General features: G+C 42.5%; 1 protein-coding gene across 1 annotated transcript in view; it reads right to left on the bottom strand.

The window, feature by feature from the left end:
• CNTNAP2 (contactin associated protein 2) overlaps positions 1-24,202 on the bottom strand; it is a 1,879,707-nt gene that overhangs the window by 405,131 nt on the left and 1,450,374 nt on the right. Inside the window, exon 14 of the mRNA XM_078059689.1 lies at positions 1,576-1,732. Within this exon, the coding sequence (XP_077915815.1) occupies positions 1,576-1,732 (157 nt within the window). The remainder of the gene's footprint in view (positions 1-1,575; positions 1,733-24,202) is intronic.

Below are 24,202 nucleotides of genomic sequence, written 5' to 3'. Positions count from 1 at the left end.
ACGACGTCCGACAAAAATGAATTTCACTTAGATGCATGCACTAGGTTTTTCCTTCCCCTGAATACTCAACTGTCCTCTGTGGTAGGACCAACACTCTGCATTGCTAGACAATGAACCATCTGGGACAGTGCTCCCACGTCTCCTACTTGGAGAGAATGCACTCAAAGTCAGCTTCTCGAAGGGACTGGGAGTCCAACGTTGACGAGACAAATGAATCTGAGTCTATGGAACTTGCTTAAGGACATGCAGCCAGTAAAAAGTGATAACAAGAACATAAATCAAGGCAGGGATTCTTGTTCTTGTCATTCACTGTTTTTTCCTTTGTACCTAGAAGAGTCGTTGGCACATAAGATTCAATCAGTATCTGTTGAGTTAATGAGTGACTGAATGAATGAATGAAAAGTTAACTTCAGATTCCTGCCTTTGGCTTCCATTCTCCTGATTTCCAATCTTGGTGGAGTGTGTGAATATGTGTGTAGAGACATCTTTTGAACAAAGAAAATTAAAAACAGAATATCATGATTTTCTCTTTACACTAAACCGCAATTAAAGAACAATGGTAGCTATTGCCACACGCACGCACATTTATGCACGATTCCGAAACATTGAGATATACACGCTTGGTAATTCATTTCATTTACTAAAAGAAAAATGGCTTTTGGAAAAGAGGTAGACACCCGACCTGGAAATCATAGAACTTTATACTCAGAATTAGTTTTCAGTTAACCGGTAGAATGAACTTGTCAACTGTCCTTCTAAATAGTGTGAAACAGAGGCAGACCTAAGGAGGGGAGCACCGAGGGGCCCCTCCACGTTTCTGGCATTGTGAGAAGCAAGTGCATGATGGGTGCTCCTGGGGAGAGCCCTACTTAGGTTTATAGTCTTCCACCGAGACTTCTGGGGACTCTCTTTTTCACGCTGAATGACAGCTGATTTTATCTTTATCTCTTACCGACACAGACCCAGTCATTCACTGTGAAGCAGAACAAAAGCCAGCAGAGGGATGAAAGAAACCCGAAACAGATCTTTCTTGAACTGATCTGTCTCGGAGTTCTAAACAGTTCCGGGCAGGAAGGAAAAGGAGATCCGCGAGCACTGTTGCTGAAGACAGAGCAAAGAACGACTTTTTCCTGTCCCTTCCCTGCCCCCTCCTTTTTTCTTGTGCAGCTACTCAAAGCAAACAGGGCGGAAAGTGGAAGCGTCCTGGAAGGAGACTGTTTACCACGGGCGCTCCCCCATCCCTGCGCGTGGGCTCCGTGCCCACGGCCATTCCCTCTACTGTTACAAAGCACATTTCAGAGTCTAAGTCACCTTCTGCTCCATGGCTCATTATTCTTCTCTCGGAATAAAACAGGAACACATCAATTATGTGTCCGTTTATTTCTAAGTGCACAGCCTCGTAACACTGACCTCTCTCTGCTTTTGTATTTTTCAGTGCGTTCCTGACATTTGTCACTGGGGTTAGCTCCCACACACCACTAACCCGTTCTCTTATTATTTCAGTAATTTTCAAATGTTCTCTTCTCCCGAATTAGTCTGACCTAAAGGCACCCTGGGAGGGGAGCTTGCACTCACCACTGCTTGTAATCCGCGTCACAGTTACAGTAGTACTTGGGGTCCGTGCAGTTCCGCTCGATGCCGCAGGCGCACTTCTGAATTCCGGGCCCCGAGCCGCCCCAGTAGTAGTGCTTCTCGTTGGCTTTGCCGACCCACCAGGTGTAAGGGCTTCCATCTAGCAGAAAGGGGAAAGACACAGTGAGGTAGACGAGGCTTGACCGCGCTGACATCCGTACACCCCTGTCCCCAGAGGCAGCATTGCGCCCTGGTAGGCTGAACATCACTTTACCCTCTTACAAGTAAATGTATTTCAATCACAGGGATATTTAATAAAAAATACAACAGGGAATGGTAAGCGCAAGTTCTCTCACCAGGATAGGCACCTCTTTTCCTGAAAGAAGTTTCAACATTCAAGCGTCAGTAACTTAGGTGTCTACTCAGTAGAGAGGCTGGCCGGTTGGGGACATCCATGATGAAGGCAGATAGACAGTGCACTGATCCTGTGAATTACCACTAAGCTCATGACTAGCTGTGCTTTTCTGAGAAGTGATAGCCAGGGGGATCATAGACTATCAGAGCCAAATGACCTTCATTGTGTCATAGTCTGATCTCCTTATTTTACAGGTAAGGAAACTGAGGTCTAGAAAGCTGAAGGGATTCTCTCAATCACATTGCAGATTTGTTCCCAAACCAGAAGTTCGACACTGTATCTCCTAAGACATTGTACAATGCTCTCATACCATACACGTGCCTCTATTATTTGGCCTAATATTCACTCAGGTATTCACTCATTCATCCAATCATCAAACATCACTTGAGTTTCCACTGCGTGTCAAACATGATAAAATCTTCATGTGTACGGCTAGAATTCCATTCTAAGAACTCACCCACCCTTTTGGGACGCTAGGTAGACACTTGTCCCAGGGTCTGTGCAAGTGTTCAGAAATAAAAATGAGGCAAGAGCCATACTGGAGTTGCATGAAGACTGCTGCAGTACTGTCTGAGATACGCCAATAGTTTTTTTTTAAGGTAGATTACTTATTTATTTTTATTATTGAAGTATAGTTGGCATACGATGTTATATTAGTTTCAGGTGTACAACATAGCGATTCGACAATTCTATACATTACTCAGTGCTCATCATGGTAAGTGCAGTGCCCATCTGTCACCATACAACATTACTACAATATTATTAACTGTATTTCCTCTGCTGTACTTTTCATCATTGTGACTTATTTATTTTATAACTGGAAGTTTGTACCTCTAAATCCCCTTCACCTGTTTCACCCATCTCCCACCCCCTTCCCTTCTGGCAACCACCAGTCTGTTCTTTGTATTTATGACTCTGGCTTTTTGTTTGTTTGTTTGTTTTGTTTTTTAGATTCCACACATAAGTGAAATCTTACGGTATTTGTCTTTCTCTGACTTATTTCATTTAGCATAAGATCCTCTATCCATGTTGATGTAAATGACAAGATCTCATTATTTTTTTATGGCTGAGTAATATTCTATTACACACACACCCCATCTTCTTTATCCATTCATCAATCAATGGACACTTGGGTTGCTTCCATATCTTAGCTATTATAAATAATGTTGCAATAAACATAGGGCTGCATATATCTTTTCAATTTAGTGTTTTTGTTTTCCTTGTGTAAATACTCCACAGTGGAATTACTGGATCATATGGTATTTCTAATTTTTTAAGGAACCTCTATACTGTTTTCCACAGTTGTTATACTGATTTACATTTCCACAAACAGTATATGAGGGTTTTCTTTTCTCTACATCTTTGCCAATATTTGTTATTTTTGTCTTTTTGATAATAGCCATTTGACTGGCATGAGGTGATATTTCCTTGTGGTTTTGATTTGCATTTTGCTGATGATGAGTGATGTTGAGCTTCTTCTCATGTGTTTGTTGGCCATCTGGATGTCTTCTCCCGAAAAATGTCTTATTCACATCCTCTGCCCATTTTTAATCAGATTATTTGGGGCTTTTTGGGTGTTCAGTTGTATAAATTCTTTATATATTTTGGATATTAACCCCTTATTGGATATATCATTTGAAAAAATCTTCTCCCAGTCGGTAGATTGCCTTTTCATTTTGTTGATGGTTTCCTTTGCTGTGCAAAAGCTTTTTATCTTAGTGTAGTCCCCATAGTTTATTTTTGCTTTTATTTCCCTTGCCTGAAGAGACATATCCATAAACATGTCACTAAGGCTGATGTCCAAGAGATTACTGGTTATGTTTTCTATTACTAGTTTTAAGGGTTCATGTCTTACATTTAGGTCTTTAATCCATTTTGAGTTTATTTTTATGTATGGTGTAAGAAGATAACGCAGTTTCTTTTGCATGTAGCTGTCCAGTTTTCTCAACAACTTTTATTGAAGAGACTGTCTTTTCCCCATTGTATATTCTTGCCTTCTTTGTGGTAGACTAGTTGACCATATAAGAGTGGGTTTATTTCTGAGCTCTCTATCCTGTTCCATTGATCTATGTGTCTTTGGTGTGTGTGTGTGCATGCGCACGCGCAGCAGTATCATGCTGTTTTGATTACTACAGCTTTGTAATGTATCTTAAAATTTGGGATTGTGATGCCTCCAGTTTTGTCCTTTCTCAAGATGGCTTTGACTATTTAGGGTCTTTTGTGGTTCCACACAAATTTTAGGATTATTTGTTTTAGTTGTGTGAGAAATGCTACTGGTTTTTTGATAGAGATTGCATTGAATCTGTAGATTGCTTTGGGTAGTATGAACTTTATTCTTCTAATCCATGAGCATGGTATACCTTTCCTTGTTTGAGTTGTCTTCAATTTCTTTTATTAATGTCTTAAAAACAGTTTTCAGAGTATAAATCTTTCACCTCCTTGGTTAGTTTTATTGCTAGATATTTATTATACGTTTTGGTGTGACTGTAAATGGGATTGTTTTTAGGGTGGGCAATTTAAAGTCATGAAACTCTCCTGGGAGGTTCAGGCTCGATGTAATAAATGAGCAAACACTCTGAACTTGGAAAAGAGTTAGATAGTCTCCTACTTCATACACATTTCTAGATTGTGTTGACTTAATTTGGAAAAGTTATTATTTTTTTCCCTTTGCAAGATCATTTATAGCACAAGAATTTTAAAAAATATATTTGACTTGATCAGGTAAACAGTAGAAAGGGAGATTTCAGTAACCTGTTCTGAAGGGAGCAAGAGGCCAGCTCTTTGAGATAAGGGTCTACTCTGAAACCTTATCTTTTGTCTACCTGGGCCATGTCCCCAGAATAAAGAGGGCTGTGTTTGCTTTATAAATTCAAGGTGTTTTTGTTTGTTTGCTTGCTTGCTTGCTTCTCCCTTCTCTTTCCATCAGGGTAAAGAGTAAAGCGTCCAAATTGAGATGCTTCCTAGTGTTGGAACCGTGACCAATAATAAACTGTTCTCTTTTGATGCAGTCAAGACTTTCAAAAAACAAGGCTTGAAAAATTCCATTTATGGAAACTGTAAAATCTGAGCCAGGCCAGCTGGCCAGTAACCCGAATAAGGTCTCTGTTGATTCCATCTCTAGGCCATGTTATAGGAAGAGGGCAAAGGTGGACGGTACCATGCTGACCTTGCAAATGCCCTTGGGGCCTTCCAGACCACAACTTGACCCCCAAAATGCAGAAACATGACCTAGATTGGTTATCACATCTATTTATCACACTGAATCTCTTCAAGGTGACCTAATGCTAAGTTCTTTCCCTCAAAGGAAATTTTGGTTACTATCATTGTTTTGGGAACTAGGAGATACCAACACATCCAGTAGAGGAGATGAAACAAACCAGACATCTGTGGAGCTGGGGTTAATGGACTGTCTAGCAGGAAACTCCCTTGTCCTACTTGTCATTTAAATAGCCCCTGGAAGAGTCTATATCTAAAACCTCAGCTCAATTGCAAATTATTTCTTCCAGCAACCAACAGAAACAACCTAACACTGTTATATTTTCATTATAGACAGTGATGGTAAATTGCATGAATGAGAGAAGTTGAATGTGGTTCAGTATTCTTTATAAAAATCAGAGCAACATCAGTAAAAGGAGAAAGCTAATTATCAGCCGCTCCTTTAACATGAGACTCTGAGAAATGTGTGGCAGGGGAAATGGACGAGAGAGCCCACTGATTCCTAACAGCACCTGCAGAGAGTATGGAGAAGCCCCCAGAGAGGAAGTTTCTTTGTCATGTTGTTTGGGCAGTAGGTGTTCTAGCAGGAGGCCTAAGCTCTGTGTGGGATCTAGGCTCTGAGCTAATCTTACTTGGCAGGACCCTCAGTTCTTGTAGGGAGGGACTCTTATTAGATACCAGGGTGGGATCCAGAGGGATGATCCACACTGACATTTCCTCTTTTCAGTGCAAGGAGGTGACATGCTAGTGAGCAGGTAAGAGTGGCCCAGTTTCCCAGTTCTTCCCCCATCCCTCACCTTTGACTCAAGCCACATATAACCTTATATGGCTACTGTTCCCCCAAGGTGACGCCAGATCGAAGCTATTTTGTTCTCCTTCCAAGGAAAATAAGTTAAGCACAGTACAAAATGTTTAACTTAGCTGTTTCTCCATCTGCCATGAACAGAAGAATGCCAGTGAGAAACACATATGCTAGGGAGAAAGCAAATTGTACCCTTTGTTATTAGCATTGGCACATTTTGGTTAAATCAAATCACTGTAACTAAAATAAATTATTAATTTGGCATATATTTTGTATTCAGCAAGAAGATGGTTCAATTTGCATTGAACAAAGAATTGCCTTATTCCAGTGCTATGCTAATGAAGTGCTATACTTTGCTTTACAAATCATTATTTACCTGTTAACTGGCTCTGGGGAAAAGCAGTTAAAGGTGATAAAAATGGAAAGATTTTCAAAAGACAAGAATAAGAAGTGGTTAGAAGAGAAATAATTTAATTATCCAGGGCCATGAGTTTAAGAACTTCTGTAACCTCAAAATATGAAGATTTCTGTTAACTATATTCAGTGGGCGTAACCACTGGGACAAGATTAGGACTGATAAACCATATTCAAAGTTGACTAGAAACTAAATTATCAAAGTAAGGCACATTGTATTAAAACAACTAGATTATCAATTGAATTAAATGCAATCACTACACTGTTTGTACTCAAGATCAAGTTTCATTATGCTGAAGGGTTTCTTATTGTTTGCATGACTAACGGGCGGAGGAGGAAGGAAAGAGGCTACCTGCTCCTCAGGACTTGAAGAAACCAAGAGACCCTTGGTCTACTTTCCCCACTTACAAGTTGAGAGAGACCCAAGGATAAGTGCATGGGGACCTCTTGATGAAAATGTGCTACATCTGTGACAGTCTGCTTAAATACATGTTCTCGCGGAAAGAAGACCCCGAATGGTCACTGGGACATTTAATTAGTTCTATGTCATCCACTTCTAGAGGATATTAAAAACAATACCACAAGGCTTTATAGTCTCCACAATGAAAACTTAAAAGCATATTTTCAGCTTGATGAAACCTAGTTTTATTTTATCTACTACTATCTATCCACAAATTCTCTTAGAGAATCACAGGGGGCTATTTAGCAGGGCAAGCAGAGCAGGTACAAACTGCCGCAGAAAGCTGCCTTTCAGAGCTCTGCTCAGTGCCCCCTGCGGGCAGCTCCCTTACTGTTCCCTGTCCCCCCGCATCTGGCAGCGTCCTGGCTGCTTGAAGCCCCCTACAGTGCCTGGTGGATCTGCTTTCTAAAGAAGTGACTCTTGCTCTGAAAAATGTCCCATTTTCTCCTCCGTCCTGTCTTCATCAAAGCACCACCGAATCTCTTCCCCTCCATGAAATTTCCCAATTTCAGCTGACCATTCCGATCTGATGACAGCACTCCGTGCCAAGGTACCAATAGGATATGAGACATCTTTAACTGGTGTAATTCTAGACTGTAGGTACGAAGCCCTCGCTACCTGTGAGAATCTTCCTTGCCGGGCAAATAACCTAGAGACGAAGGAAGGTAAAACCGTACAGTAAGTGCTGGGCTGGGCTGGAGCAAAGAGAAAATCTGGGGGTGCTGTAGCTACCACAGAGCCCTCTAGAGAATTTGATAGCACTAATCTGGAAGATCAAGCAGGCCAGACTGTCCTCTGCCTTCAGTACGAGATGTGCACTCTCCCAGCTAATGCCGCTGCGCACAGTGGCCCTTGCCCCCAGGCACAGGCCCCCCAGTGCTGGAGTTCTCTGGCTTAAATACAGGCAGCGTCTCTTCTTCAACATGTTGAGTTTGTCCACATGCAATCACTTCTAAGAACCGGACCGTGGAAGTCTCAGGAAGTCTCAGTGGAGAAAGATGAGGGCTGGGAGGTGAAGTCTGTGGAGTGACTGCTTCTGCATCTTTTCCCTCTGGCGGGACATTAGTAAACAGAAGGGTTTCCAATCTACCTAAGAGAAGTTCCACTTGAGGTTCTTATCAACACTCTGGATTCCCTGGCCTGCAAAATAAGATCTATGGAATAAGAATCTCGGAGGGAGATCTGGGGACTCGGTCACTAAGGCCCTGCTGATCCTCATCATCAGATAGGTCTGCCATATACTGACCTGAGGCAACGGACAGTGTGGTTTAGGTCATAGAATACTGAGAGGCCGGTGCCCGGGTCCCACTGGAATACTAATCTGGGACTTTGTTTTCCAGGTAAGATATGAAAAGGTGACAGTGGTGTTTACTGCAGTAATGCCTCCATTTAAAATTCCCAGTTATTTTTTTTCAGAATAGTCATTGTAATTTTTTTTCTAATTTCATAACTGTGGTTCTAAGTCCAAATGCCTGTATTTTACTTTTAGATTAAGAACTTTAAAAATAAAGTGAAGCATCCTATATCTTGGCATGCCACAGATACAAAGGCCTATCATTTCAAGCTGCCTATAAATTTTGTGAAATCAGCTTATTAAACCAGATAATAATTATCTTTTGTTTCCCAGCCATCTGATTCTATGTTAGCAGAAAGACTAAACAAAGAATGAATCCAAAAAAGTCCCATGGAGTTCATATTACCGACAGGGTTGTGAAGTTGGGAAAACTCATAATTTTGAAGTTATAATATAAACATTCAGTATGGTAGTTAAAGGTGAGCATTTCTCTCTTTGTGATTGAATGTCACTAAACTCATTTGATTAGGGATGAACAGAAATGAATGGAGTTGATTAGCCTCTTGGTGCGTCTTTCAGGATTATGTTGGATTCTACTATATTTTATTAATTTGAATCAGGACCAAATTTAGAAGTGGAGAATTGAAGTTCAGATCAAAATGGACCTGAACTGAAATGTTAATTAAAAATTAATTTTGCTGCATAATATTTAAATTTATTTTATTGAACCAAACTTAATAGATTTCAATCAAGGACTGATTCCACTGAGCAGAATTTGATTGAACTGAATCAAATCACTTTGAATCCTATTCAAATGAATTAGGTTTTATTATTTTGAATGGAACTGAAGTGACAGATCAGATGGGAGTTCGCTATTCTGAGCAGTATTAAAGAGAACAGGCCAATGCACTCTATGTTAATTTGGCCTCAGTTTCCATAGAGGTCATGGCGTTTGTGGCCCCCTTACTTACTCTGGCTAATTCCTTTGTACCATGGCCCCAGGAACAAATGTGACTAGTAATACCAAAGTGATCAAATGCAACCACATGCTATTTGTAGGATTTAATAATATGCTTTTCTAGTCTTTTTCCACTGGAAAAGCCCTGACCAATTATTTTAAATATTTCTTTTCTTCATTATAGAAAAAATTTAGAGGGAATTAAACTGGATGTCAGGGATGATGATTTGATTGAGTACTGGCTGCTTCCTTTGTTTTTATTTTCCATTAAAAACCGTATTTATTTGTTAAAACATGTCTTACCCTGGGTCCATCATTTATACTGAAATACTTGGTATCTTGTGCCTTGACTTTTATTGATTGATAGATAATAGATGCACTTTAGCCCCTTTTACATTTAAAGGACGACTATAACTTTTTAAATTTGTAGCAAAATATTGCTTTGCAATGGAAATGGCATGCTACATAATCAATAAGCACCTTTATAGTGCTGGAGAGACAATTTGGGGAATAGGGGTGAAAACCTAATTCCCGATCTAAGCTTCTGAGTTAGCGGAAGGACTATGGTTCAATAATTTACAATTATGAGTTTTATGCCTTGATATTTAACAGGGCATACACACAGTAAGATGGGAAAATTACCCACTGGATATCAGGAGCAGTGGGTCCCCTAGGTTCAGGCAATGGGTCCTGTAGGATTCTGGAGAAGGAAACAATTACCGAGGATCAAGGTAGACTGGAGGGCCTCCATAAGGAGGCAGATCTGAGTGCAGCTTTGATGGGAGGGTAGGATCGAGAAAACCAGGAGGAAGATATGAGCATTTCAGCACTCCTGAATCGCTGGGCCAACGTATGAAGCCAGAAAGAATCCGACTTTTTTCTGGAACTGTGGGGTAATCGGTTAGGCTGGTGGGGGCAGTGTAGAGAAGCAGAATTTATAGTTGGAGAGATAGTTTCACTGTGTTTGGACTTCAGTTTTTAAGTAATGGGGAGTCAAATTTAAAAATTTTTAGATGTTAAAGGGTGCCTGGGTGGCTCAGTCAGTTAAGCGTCTGACTCTTGATTTCAGGTCAGGCCATATCTCAGGATCCTGGGGTTGAGCCCTGTGTCAGGGTCTGTGCTCAGTGGGGAGTCTGCTTGAGGATTTTCTCTCTCTCCTTCTCCCTCTGCACCGCCCCTGCCCCGTTCACGTGCACACGCACACTCTCTCTCTCAAATAAATGAATAAATAAATAAATAAAATTTTGGATGTTAAAATATTTTACAGATACATTTGTGTGTGTTAAAATATTTTACACACACAAATACAAGTTACATGATCACAAAGTTTAATACCTTTTTACATAAGGTATAAAGAATAATAAAATAGACTTGTACTTAGTTTATTATCATTGTTGTTATGGTATGTTGTTCTTTGAGTATATCACACTTGATTGATTCTAATATTAACCACATCCGTCTGTGTCTAGTTTTTTGCTATTTCACCAAGCTCTGTGAAAATGCCTAAGAGTTTTGAGCACGATCCTACAGTGTCATTGTTAGGTCATATGGTTTGTGCATTTTGAAATTGTTTATCCAAAGCACTTATATGAATGCAGAATCCTACCAGCAGCATATAAAACTTTAAAATCCTTGACAATCCTTGGTATTATGTTATTAACTTATGACAACTGGTGAGTGACAAAGAGTACATCTTTTTGGTTTTAGTTATATTTCACTGATTACTTATAAGATTGTTTGCCTTTCCATGTTTATTCATTCACCTTTCCTTATTTAAAAAAATCTGCTCATATTTTTTGCCCACTTTCTTATTGGATTTTTTTTGTGTTTTACTGACTTGTAGAAAATGCTTAGGAAGATAATTTTTTTAATAATTGTAATACTGTAAATTTTACTTTTTCTTTTATAGGTTTTATTTATTTATTTTAGAGAGAGTGCAAGCAGGGAGAGGGGCAGATGGAGAGGGAGAGAGAGAATCTCAAGCAGACTCCACACTGAGCGTGGACTCCGATGTGGGGCTCAATTTCACGACCCTGAGATCATGACCTGAGCTGAAATCAAGAGTCGGACGCTTAACTGACTGAGCCACCCAGGGGCCCTGCAAATTTTACTTTTTATGGTGGTTTTAATGAAGAAACATTCTTAATTTTATTTTTTAAGGTGAATTTAACATTTCCTTCATGGTTTATTGCCCTGAAATGATAAAAATATTTTTGTCTACTTTTTTTGAAGTCCTCAGTCCCCTAGCCACCTGTACTGGTGGCTGTCATACTGGACAGCAAACATTCTCACCACCTCAGAAAGTTCTTCTGAAGGTGCTGCTCTGTACACTTAATAATTTAAAAATTTTCCTGATCTGCAGTTACTCTTGTTTGTCTAAAAATGTCTTTATCTAGACTCTATTCATAATAGATGGTTTTCTGGCAGGTATTTTCAAGGGTGATGGTTATGTTCCCACAACCATTTGAGAAAATTCCAGTGGCTTAGGTCTCCACTGCGATGTCAGCGGTCGGCTTAATATCCATTCTTTCTGTGGGTGATCTGTATTTTCTTTCTGTCTAGCTGGGCATTTTCCTCACTCTTGTTTGCATACAGTGTGACTCCTTAATCTGAATCTGCATATTTTCTTCAGTTCTGGTGAATTCTTAGCTAATATGCCCCAAAATAGGGCTTTGGCTCCTTATACTTTATTCTTCCAGAACTCCAACTGGATATGTATTAGATGTTATTGATCTTATTTCCTTGCTTCTAACCTCTTTTCACATTTAACAATTCTATGTCTCCCTGGGCAGATTTTTGGGAAATTCCTTCAGAACCTGTTTTTCATTTCACTATTCTCACTTCAGCTGGGTATAAACTGCTACTTAACCCCACCATGAAGCTTTTAATTTTGATTTTGATGACATTTTGATTTCTATAACTTTTATTTGGTTCTTTTTTCAAATGACACTTATTTTTGCTAGCGTCTTCCTTAATCATATTTTCCATTTCCCCTTTAAAAAGTCAACCTGAACCAATAATTTCAATATCTTAAGGTTTTGCAGGACTGAAAATGCTATTAGTTATTTCTGTTGACTCACAATTACAGTATCTTGTTCCCCCACACACATCATGGTTATTTTTTTCCTTTGGGATGATGTTCCTTGGAAACGTCTCTGTGGGAATTTTCTGGGGACCCACTGAAGTTGTGTCCCTCTCAGATAATTTGTATTTGCTTTTATCAGATACCTGGGGGAATTACCAAGCTGGGGCTTCTTTAGAATATATTCCCAGCTTGATTTTTTTTCCCAACCGTACAAAGGGTGACGTGGCCCTGTAAACATGCGTCAGAACTGGCTTTTCGTTACACACAGCGTCAAGAGATAATTTCTTCCTCTTTCTCTCTACCCCAAGCCAAGGTGCGGACAGTGAAAATCCCTATGCTCTCTTCTTTTGCAGGGTGGGTTTTTAGTTTTAATTTTTATTTTTTTATTTTTTTTCCCCCATTGAGTCTTGACCTGTGAAATCTGTTTTCCATAAAGGGATGTTTGGTACAACCCATCACTTGGCACGGTCCCTTCTTCCTCCACCATCATGGAAACTGAATCCATAGGTTACATGGAACCGGCAGAAGCCCTGAGGCCAGCTTCTGGCTTTTTAGCACACATTAATGATGCTGGTCCATGGTTTTGCTTAATTTTTGGCCCCTAAGGATCTTCCTCACTTTCACACAAGCTCAATTATACATTTCAAAGGATTTTAAAAAATATTTTTCCATGCATTTAAAAATATTTATGGGGGAGGGCTTTTCTTTTTCTTTTTTTTTTTTTTAAATTTTATTTATTTATCTGAGAGAGAGAATGGGAGACAGAGAGCATGAGAGGGGAAGGGTCAGAGGGAGAAGCAGACCCCCCGCCGAGCAGGGAGCCCGATGCGGGACTCGATCCCGGGACTCCAGAATCATGACCTGAGCCGAAGGCAGCTGCTCAACCAACTGAGCCACCCAGGTGCCCCTGGGGGAGGGCTTTTCTGATACCTATGCGGCCTTAATCCTGTGGTGAAAGTCTGTTACTGTGGGTTTTAAAGCATTGAGAAGCATGGACAATGTGATGTTCTAGAAATCCTAGGAGTGGGGCAATCAAGACTTGAAGTCCAATGAACATGGCGTGTCACATAATGGAGGCAGAGGTAAATCCACTGTAAAAGGAAGTCGGTGGGATTTGGGGACCAGATGGAATAGTTGGTGGTGACTCCCTGGTTTTAAGATTAAGGAAATACGAACATTTTTAAAGACATTTTTATTTCAGAGAAGTGTACTGGTTTGGGGAAAAGAGGTTCAGTTTGATTTTACATAGGGTGAATTTAAGGTGGTGATGGGGCTGGTTCTACCCACTCAGGCGTGATTCAGGAACATTTGCGAGGTGCTGCCAGAATTTAGTGCCCTGGGGGCAGGGATGCTTAAGCCCTGCAATGTGTTAGCTAGTCCTGTACAACAAATAACTGTCCCACCCCAGGTGCCAATAGTCCCCTGGTAGAGAAGCCCTCCAATACAGCAACTGTGAAGAACAGACAGGAGACAAGACTGTGACTTCAAGAGAGAGAGCGAAGCCCAAACAGTCCGTCTGTGAACCAGCCCGCAGTGATCACAGAGCCTGAGAGTGGGAATCCGTACGTAGAATGGGGCGAGTGGCCTAAGTCCTTGCCTCCTGGTGTGCCCACACCAGCAGATGAGGAAAGACTTGAAAAGCAGTCACCATGAGGAAAGAGGATCAAGGCAGTGTGTGTGTGTGTGTGTGTGTGTGTGTGTGTGTTTTAAAGAGTGTATTTATTTATTTGAGAGAGCGAGAGAGATCGAGCACTAGAGCACAGAGGGAGAGGGAGAAGCAGACTCCCTGCTGAGCAGAGAGCAGGATGGATGTGGGGCTGGATCCCAGCACCCTGAGATCATGACCTGAGCCGAAGGCAGCCGCCTTACCAACTGAGCCACTCAGACGCCCCAAGGCAATGTGGTTTAAAGAACAGTGACTTCTCTGAAATCCGCTCTCCTTCTTATTCCTCTAGGTAACTTCTATTTCTCCCCACTTTGTGCTAAGCCACAGGTTACGCAGATCTCAGTTACTGCATTCAGCATTCTGTATTGAAATTGTTTTGTATCTCATGCCCCTACAGACAGGAAGCCGGATTCTGTACCTCCAGCTTCTAGCAGGTCCTAGGCACACCAGCGAGTACTGAACGCTCCAGAAAGGTGAAGGACAAAGCTTGACCAACATCACTGGACTTGAGGATTAGGAGGTCACCGATGAACGTGAAGGGCAGTTTTCAGTTTCAAGTGATCCAGCTTCAAGAGGTCAAGGTGATGAAGATGCAAGTAGGCAAATGTGACTGATTAAAATAGGAAAGCCACGTGAGTGTGAGCAGAGAGAGAGGGCGGCCGGAGACGTGAGCGGGACAAAGTGGATTCTATAGGGCAGTGGGGTCTTGAACATATGTGTGGTCAAACATCACTTAACAGAGGGGAGAAGATGAAAGGTGTGTTACTGGACCAATACTGATCAATAACCATAATGGCTGTGATGACTCACACTGCTTCTTCCCAGCTTGCTGGCGCCTGAGTCAGCCCCACATAAACCCTGCCTTGGAGAAAGTCTCAGGCTGAGTTTCTGATCTCCAGCCCACTCTGATGAAGACATTACCAGGGGAGTCATGAAAAGGACAAGAGGAAAGGATAAATCTTTGAGCCAAGGCGTTTTGAACAAATCCTGTCTTCTCGACTGTTTGACAAGTTAAAAAAGAAAAAAAAAAAAAAACCCAACCCTGATTATCCTTGACCATTAACCCTGCCGTATCTAAAAAAAAAAAAAGCAACCACCCTTAAACAGCTTATGCAGCGCGCCACCTGGGGTCACCTCTGTGCCCGCTGTTCACCCCTTTCGTATTCACGGACACCAAGCCAGCAGGGTCACACATTATCCATCCATTACCGGCCCTTCTCCCAGGGAACTAAGATGCTAAAGCCTTTCTCGATGGCACGGCAGTTAATAAAAGTGGCACAAATTCAAAATCCTCCAATCTCACAGAAGAGCAGTGAGATGACAAAAAATTCAGTAACAGTAAGTGTCAGATTTTTCAAGTGGGTAAAAGGGATACTTATTTAAACAGTGAAACCTCTAAAATTTGCCCTCATTCTTTTTTTTTTTTTTCTCCTGACAACAAGCGAAATGAACACCCAAAGCACAGGATAAAATTTCCCTTGTAAGTATTTAACTAAAACTTGTTTTGTTAGCCTGCTGATTAACCTGCCAATATTAAATGAGATTCTTCAGAGACCATCACATTATGTCAATTAGTCACTTTTTTTCTGGCAAGGCAACTGATTTCAGTTTGATTGTAATGAATGTAACAGATTATATGATATTCAGGTTCTCTTCTTGGTTACTGTTGCCTTGCAGTCCTAGATGAGTCATTTTATTAAGATGTCTATCAGGAAGTCAAAGGCAAAATAGCAAAGCCACCTGCCCCTCCCATTTAAATTGTTCATTTTCTTTATAACTGGTCCCACTTTTTATTAAACATCAGCTCCTTCTCTATCGCTAACCCCTTGCCTGTTGCCAAGCTTTTGTCCTTGCTGGAGCCCGTCCCCCTTCCCTGCTCACGCTTTGTCTTCTTCAGGTTTCAACTTAAATGTCACCTCCCTGGAGATGAGCTCCTGGACCACACTAGCAAAAGTGGGTGCTTCCTATTATTCCCGCTCAGGGCACTTGGTTTTATTTGATTATGCTATTTATCACTATGTGTGATGGTGTTACGTCTTCACTTGCTTACTCTCTGTCTTCTCTAGCTGAACAGACGCCCCCACAAGAGCAGTGACAATGACATTCCATGACTGTTACATCCTCCACTCTTAGCTTGACACAATGTATTCTTGCTGAATGTACGCTAGGTAATTATTTTTGCTTGTGGACATTGCAGAGATGTCCAAAGTAGTTTCGAGCCTGTCACTGAACTTTTAATGCAAGGCAACCCCAGACATCCAAGCGGAACGCGCCATCTCCCTGCTCCCCATCTCAGTAGAAGACAGAGCATCGCTCCATCTCTTACTACGCATTTCTTATCAGTCACCTACTCCATCACTCTTCCTTCTCAGGACGCTTCAAGCCCCTGCCCATTTCTCTGATTCAGCCCGTCCTCCCCATGCCAGTGCATCACACGGCCTTACCCTCCCTAATGAAAGCTCTTCAGTAGCTCCTTGCTGTCTCAATACCAAATCTCACCCCAAACCCTTTATAACAAGGGCTCTGCTTGCTGAGGGGGCCTTACCTCCTGCTGACACATCCCAATCTCTGGACACACAGAACTAGTCTTGGTTCCCAGAATACGTCCTGCTTCCCCATATCTCCACGTGTTGGCTCAGGCTGTGCTCACGGCCATGGCTCTGTGGGCACCTTCAGATCCAGTGTCACTTTGGGAGTCTGATGCCTGTTCTAGTCTGCCTCCCCTACCCAACCCAGATTAGGTGACCTGCACTTTAAGAAACAACAAACATTTATTGATGGCCTATTATGGGCTAGGTGCAGGGGACATACAGTGATAAACCAAAAAGGTCCCTACGTTCTTAGCTGCTTGCAGACCGATTCAGGCTGGGCAGATGGGGCACAGATGGATCGTTTTATTACAGAGGGCCATGCTGTGACGGATCTCTTTTGTAAGATCTCTTTGTACCCTCTGCATACTGCCCACCTCCCCCTGCCCACCCCCACCCCCCTCGCCAGCAAGGGCGCGTATCAGGGGGTCTTATTCTTGTCTTTAGTTGTATCTTCCAGCCTGGCCTGCATGCTTTTCAGGGGCCAGGCTGCAGCTTCCTTTTCTCTGCGTTTCCCTCACTCTGTCCATGTCTGGGATGCTCCAGGCCTCCAGGACTGTTGGCAGACAGAACGAATGACCATGTAGCTGCTGGAGGGAAACGACGGACGGCTGAGCCCTTCCCACTGCACCACATGGTTTCTGTACCTCTAGACTGGAGCGAACTCCGAGGCTTGGTCAGACAGCAGCAAGCCTCTGCCCGCCCCCTGCTGGGCAGCTCCCCTCACTAAGAACAGAAGCAGAAGTCTTACACATTCCCTGTGACTTGCACCCCTGCCCACTTTGCCCCCTGCTCTAATTTCACCCGCTCCCTTCCTCCCCTGCTCACGCTGCCCCAGGCACTGTGCCGCTGCTGATCCTCAAACGCCCGTGCACACTCCCGCCTCAGGGGCTTTGCAGGTGGTTTGCACCTGGACTCCTGTTGCCCTAATGTCCACCAGACCCCTCACCCTCTGCCCTTGATGTTGCTCAAATGTCACCTCTTAATAAGCTACCTACAATGGCATCTTTCCTCCCCCCCCGCCTTATTTGTTTCTCAGCATTCATTATTGCTGGATATTTACACACTGTTGCGCTTATGGCTTATTTCTTGTCTCCCCCTCCCATCCCACTGGAGTTTGAGATACATTAAGGCTCAGCTTTTGTGACTGATGACTGATAACTAAGTAGTGCCTGGCCATAGTAGGTGCTCAATAAATATTTTTCAACTACATGAATGTAAGCCTTTATTTCTATTTCCCGTTTTCTTATCCAAAAAAGAAAACAAAATTAAGAAAGCATATATACGTTCTGGATTCTGGTGTTGGGGGATTTTACAGTTTGTTTTCGTTTGTTCTGTTGTTACTTTCACTATTCTTTGCTATATCAATTGTTAGTTGATTTCACCTGGGGCAACTTTATTCCACCTGAGGACAGTTTCTCCGGGCCTCTAGGGATCCGAGAAATACTGCAATTTGTCTCTGAAAAGGGGTAGCAATTATGCCATCTACGGAACCATCTCTGACCACGGACTTAGTCAGTACTGGTGTTCATAACTGCATTTATCTTTCAATCAGCCTCATCCATTAGCAATAATCTTATTTGCAAACCTTGTATCACATCTTCACTGTGTATCACATCCCTGTTCTCTTCTTAGCAACGCTGGAGTCAAACTTTAATCCTGAATCTAGTTTCTCAGGTAGCTTCATATGTCACTTGAACCTTACACTGACCTTTTAAAAACAACGCTAAACCGGGGACTTGTTTTGACCGATGTCATAGACTATGGCTGTGCGGGTGGACTTGAAGGGGCAAAAGCGGGGCTCAGACCCAGCCCGCGGTGCGCTCACTAGGCTGGGTGAGACTAATGGGTCTGCAGAGAAGGGACCATATTCTGAGTCACACCAGGCTTCCTCTATTCTGGGAGACCCTGATATAGCCCACCGTCAATGGCAAATCAGCACAATTTTCTACATCTGCTAGAGCTGTCATGCTGTACACATACCAACATTCAGAATCATGACCCGAGGACAGACAATTTTGCCAAAACAAGAGATAAATTTCAGTTGTGTGCAGTCTATTATATTTACAAAGGCAGGCAAATCTTAGTTTAAACAAACGGAAGATTGCTGAACATATTTGTTGAAACAAAGAGTTTTCTATTGAATTGTTCATTCATCTATGGGGACATTGGATTTCCTGGGTTCTATCCTCTATTCTCTATGTCTTTTAGGGTTAGACTAATGTCTAACGAAGGCTGACAGCTCCCGAGGAGACCGCAGAGACCCATGGCATAAGGAAAGTGAGCTGGATGAAGTACTATTCCGTTACAGCCTAGCTCATAATCAGAGGCTTTACCACACCTCCCCCAGCCTGCACTCCAGTCCCGTTAGGTCACGGTAACCTCTCCAGCAGAACATATGGAGATCAACAAGGGCGATGGTGAGAAGCCCAGAGACTCTCACGACGGAACTCTGTTCTAACTGTGGACACGAAGACTGGTGGCAAAGCGTCACCCCGTCTAGAGGCAGCTGATCCAGACACCCCTACCCATGCAGACTTTCGGACCTTGCGTATTCCAGCACCTGGAAGCTTAGTGGTGATACAGAGATCACCAAGAAGTGAGCACTAAAATGTGAGTCAGGAGGTGTGGCTCCAACTTGTCCCTCCGTCATGAGGTTCATGCTTCATTTCCCCCTCCCTCAGGTTCTTTCCTGCTCTGTAACATGGGGCACTGACGTCGATGATCTCTGCTTCTGGGTTTACTGCTGCACAATTCGCTGATTTGTCTATGTATTCAGAGGGGACCTAAGTGGTTTATGCGGCAGCACCGTATTTTCTCTAAGTTTCACAGCTGTAGCAACATGACTCACTTGTTCCCACTACCAAAAATATGCTTTCCCTTTCTTTGCCAGGTTTATTACTACTTATTCTTTACATCTAAACGTTGTCTTCCCATTCAAGTTCTGAGTCTCCCAAGCAAAAGGAGATGCATTTTCATTGGAACAGCTGTGCAGCTCATTGGAGCTGGTATGCTGCTTGGTCATCGTCTGCGTACACGTCGATCTCCTTCTAAGACTGTGCCTGTCCTGAGGTCAGGAGCTGTCCCGCTTTATCTTCATTTCTCTGCCTCTGCTATGTTTCGCAATCATCATGCAGTATATACTAAGTGGCTACTTGAATCCAAGCCCGCGGCTTTAGCACACGTCTGTGGAAATGCAGCCCACCATGCAAGATCCAGGCTTGCATTTCTCTCTCTCAGCCTGTCTCCAACTGAACACCGTCTGCTTTCATCCAAATACACCATCCACGTGTGTCTGCTGTCTGAGGAGTGTCACGGTCACTCTTCTGCGACTGAATTTGTCTTATTTCACGGAGAAACAGAGGATCAGAGAGAACGTCTGCAGCTTTCTGCTACCCACACGTAAACCTGTCTCTACAGGTACCGCCCCTAAAATTTCTCCTACCTCTGTCCTCTCCATGGTCTTACTTGGGGTCCCACCCCTGCCCCCCCTTCTCAGGAGCTGTGCACCGTTACTTCTTTCTACCTCTTGTAGAGTAAACCTCGGGCACTGAAAAATTTCTGAAAGAGCTGCCTGTCCCGGATGTGCTTGTTTCCTCTCGTCCTACTCTCTTCTGTGTGGGTTCTCCTCCAATCATTCTATTCAGAGGGCCATCGCAAGACCACCCCTTGCCCCCCGTCTCATTACAGCCAACGCTCAGCCTGCATCCTTCACTTTACCAGATGCCCCAGGAGCACTTTTTCTGCTCAGCAGTGCCACCCTCTGCTCAAAGCAGTCATTACATCTATGAGTTCTGACTTCTCCTGGTCCAGATGTCTCCTCCTCCTCCAGTTGCTGTTTCTGTCTCTGGGTCGTCTTAACAGGTTTTGCTCCAACAATTCAATGGGGGTGTTCTCCACGCCTCTCTTCCTGGCTCCCTCTCCTCATGCTCTCTGTGCAACCTCACCCGCACCCAGGCCTTCAACGGGCACATGCCTCAATGGGGCGTACGTTTAAACCAGCACTCTCCTCTGAGATCCAAGCGTACTGTGTCCAACTGTTTATTTCACACCCCCACTTGGATAACTCCAATTAGGTATCCAATTAAAATGCAAGTAAGAATCATAATCCTCCCATCTCAATCTGGTCCTCTTTTAGGATTTTGGATCTCCGCTAATAACCCACCACCCACCCATCATGCTACGTGATTCATGGAGACGGACATGGATAAAACCTTGCCTACTGTTTCTTCTGCTCGTGAGCTGCCACCTTCTGCACCTGGCGCTTGGGAGCAGCCACCTGCCTGTGCAGGGACAAACGGAACCCTAGAGAAGAGCAGGAGTCCAACCCCGTAGCCGGCAAGTGCAGACCGCTTTCTAAAGAATGCCCCCTTCTTCGGAGCTGAGAAGACAGAGGAAGTGCTAAACCTGCAGGACAGAAAGGTTTTTGTTCCATCTGCGAGAGGAAGCCTGGAGAATTGGATCTCATCACTACTGCTTTTTATACTTTTAAACTTCATTTTTCACACTGTGTTTAGACAGCAGGCACTAGTTTTTCCAGTGACTGTCATTACCCACCTAAGGAAACACACACTTAAGAAAGACCCCAGGGTCTGTGTGTCACAATGGGGATAATGTCCCTCCAAACATCTCTACCCATCTCTAGCCCTCGGTCCCTCCTCCTGGATGACCACCACAGAGGCTGTAAAAGTGGGCAAAACACTCCATTCTGCTGCTGTATTTTCCTGTTTACTTCAGAGCAAGTGTTTCTCTCCGGTATTACTCGTCTCAATAATACATGGTTTCAAAGACACAATTTCATGCAGATGCAGAAGAAACAGAACAACAAATTCAAAGCTCATCTTGCCATCAGTCTTTTGATTAAAGTGCCCTTTCCAGAGAGGTAAACACTTCTCTCAGCCCCTACATGAACTTATGCACAGCTAGATTGCCGCATTTTTATTGCAGGACCATGCCTGCCCTTGCTTAAAATTGTTTTGACCTTTGGATGAGCACATATTTAAAAAAAAAAAAGTTCTATCTTTCTCTGGAATTAGTAAGCCTTAATAAAAACAGGAAGGCAAGTTTGTCATATCTGAATGGCGCCTGGTGGAGTCACGGCAAATATTCTCTTGACAACTTCATTTTGCTCCTCGCAAGAGCTGGTTTGTGACCCTCAGTCTGAATGCCAGCCCAGTGCAGATGACGCTTTCCTTGTCAGGACTTGGAGTCCAGATGGCAGCTCCTCTGGCCAACAGTGGAGGCCTTGTTTTCTTACATGAAGCGACGTCCCAGGAGTGTCATTCACTCTGGGAAAGGAACTGTTGAAAATCCCCAGGTATATCAATTTGCTACTTTGCAAGTTGAAAGCACTTAAAAATTACCACGTTCAGAAACGTACCAGATATCTCATTACGGTGCCCGAGGATTGTGAAATTACCGCTTCCCAGCACTGAGGACAAAAGAGAGGGTCTCTTCAATAACAACGAGAGGCCAGGTTGTTACACTAAGGTGAGTAATAAACCAATACAAGCGTGTGCTATTGTGAAAACCTTAACAGAGGAAACGCCAGTGATAGTAAAGCTGTTCAGAATGCAATTTGCAAAGGTATTAACGAACATCTTGATTAAGCCCTGTCAGAAGAAACTGGTGGGAATAATATTATATCAAACATTGAAACTGAGCCCAGAAGCTTCAGCTTGGTAAGAACTTATACAGTAGTATTATGGCCTGTCACCATCAGACTTAAAAGAAAACTATATAATGTGTACGTTCTCAAAATGATTTGATATACGTCGCCGTATTCTTTCCAGGGTGAAATCAGAGTGATTTAAAAAAGAATCTACAATGATCTTTTCTTCCCATATGAAATAAGGAAATACTACAGAGTGATAATAATAGGCTAAGTTTAATTCATGAAACTTCAATAAATTGCTCTCTAGATCTACAGAAGTATTTGCCAAAAAGAAAAATAAACAAGAGTTTTGCAGAAAAAAATGAACCAAAGAGTGCCATAAATTTGGACAAATAATAAACATTAACTTCCTTCCAAGGAATAAAGAGATATTTTTACAAAATAAAATTACCACCAAGTGACAAAAACATAAATGATTAGCAAGAGCAATTGGCTTGAGGGTAGGTTGAGTCAAATACCTACTGTGTTAGGTGCTGTACAGGAATTAACTTGATGTCCTTGATTTGAAGATAAAATAATAATGAATCTATACATTCATAGCTCTGTTGTAGGCACTATTCAAACATGATCTCACATATCTTTAAGAAACAGGCTGGGAGATATATATTACTATCCATTTTACAGGTGGAGACACTGAGATCCAGAAACGCTCAGTAAAGGCACAGTTGGGATTTGACTGATTCTGAAGTCTAGGCTCTTAGACACCATATGAGAATGTCTCAGGGCTAGCAGAGCAGTCAGATAGGTAAGCAAAGGATTATCATGCAGTGTGATATGTGTTAACAAAGGAGGCATGCATAAAATTTATTCTTGGGATAAGTAGAAGCTTTTATCGTGTCAAGAAGAAACACCAGGAATGATCATTTTTTGGTGAGAAATTTTATTACCATATTATTTCATATAGACCTTGGGGCAGATTTTCTAAGGAGTATCATAAAAGAACTGGAGGGGGGCACCTGGGTGGCTCAGTCGGTTAAGCATCCGGCTCTTGGTTTTGGCTCAGGTCATGATCTCAGGGTCCTGGGATTGAGCCCCACATCGGGCTCTCTGCTCAGCAGGGGAGTCTGCTTGTCTCCCTTTCTCTCTGCCCTTGCCCCCATTCGCACCCTCTCTCTCTCTCAAATAAATAAATAAATCTTAAAAAAAAAAAAAAGAACCAGATTGTGGTGATGGGTATGCAGCTCTATAAACTTACTAATTTATAAATCTTTCTTTAAGAACAAAAGAATAAAAAAATGGATACATTTCCTCAAAATTAAGAATTGCTATCAAAAGTCACATTAAAAAAGTGAAACATGCAAGCCTCAGACCAAGAAAAGATATTTTCTTTTTTTTTTAAATTTTATTATGTTATGTTAGTCACCATACAGTACATCATTCGTTTTTGATGTGGTGATCCATGATCCATTGTTTTCATATAACACCCAGTGCTCCATGCAGTACGTGCCCTCCTTAATACCCATCACCGGGCTAACCAATCCCCCCTCTCCCCTCCCCTCTAAAACCCTGTTTGTTTCTCAGAGTCTATAGTCTCTTATGGTTCATCTCTCCCTCCAATTCCCCCCCTTCATTTTTCCCTTCCTTCTCCTAGTGACCTCCATGCTATTCCTTATGTTCCACCAATAAATGAAACCATATGATAATTGACTTTCTCTGCTTGACTCATTTCACTTAGCATAATCTCCTCCAGTCCCATCCAGGTTGATGTAAAAGTTGGGTATTCATCCTTTCTGATGGCTGAGTAATATTCCATTGTATATATGGACCACATCCTCTTTATCCATTCATCTGTTGAAGGGCATCTCAGCTCTTTCCACAGTTTGGCTATTGCGGACATTGCTGCTATGAACATTGGGGTGCATATGGCCCTTCTTTTCACTACATCTGTGTCTTTGGGGTAAATACCCAGTAGTGCAATTGCTGGGTCATAGGGTAGCTCTATTTTTAAATTTTTGAGGAACCTCCACACTGTTTTCCAAAGTGGCTGTACCAACTTGCACTCCCACCAACAGTGTAAGAGGGTTCCCCTTTCTCCACAACCTCTCCAACATTTGTTGA

This window comes from Halichoerus grypus, chromosome 12 (assembly GCF_964656455.1).
Source record: "Halichoerus grypus chromosome 12, mHalGry1.hap1.1, whole genome shotgun sequence".
In the NCBI taxonomy this organism is placed as follows: Eukaryota; Metazoa; Chordata; class Mammalia; order Carnivora; family Phocidae; genus Halichoerus; species Halichoerus grypus.
This window is presented reverse-complemented; position numbering and strand designations above follow the sequence as displayed.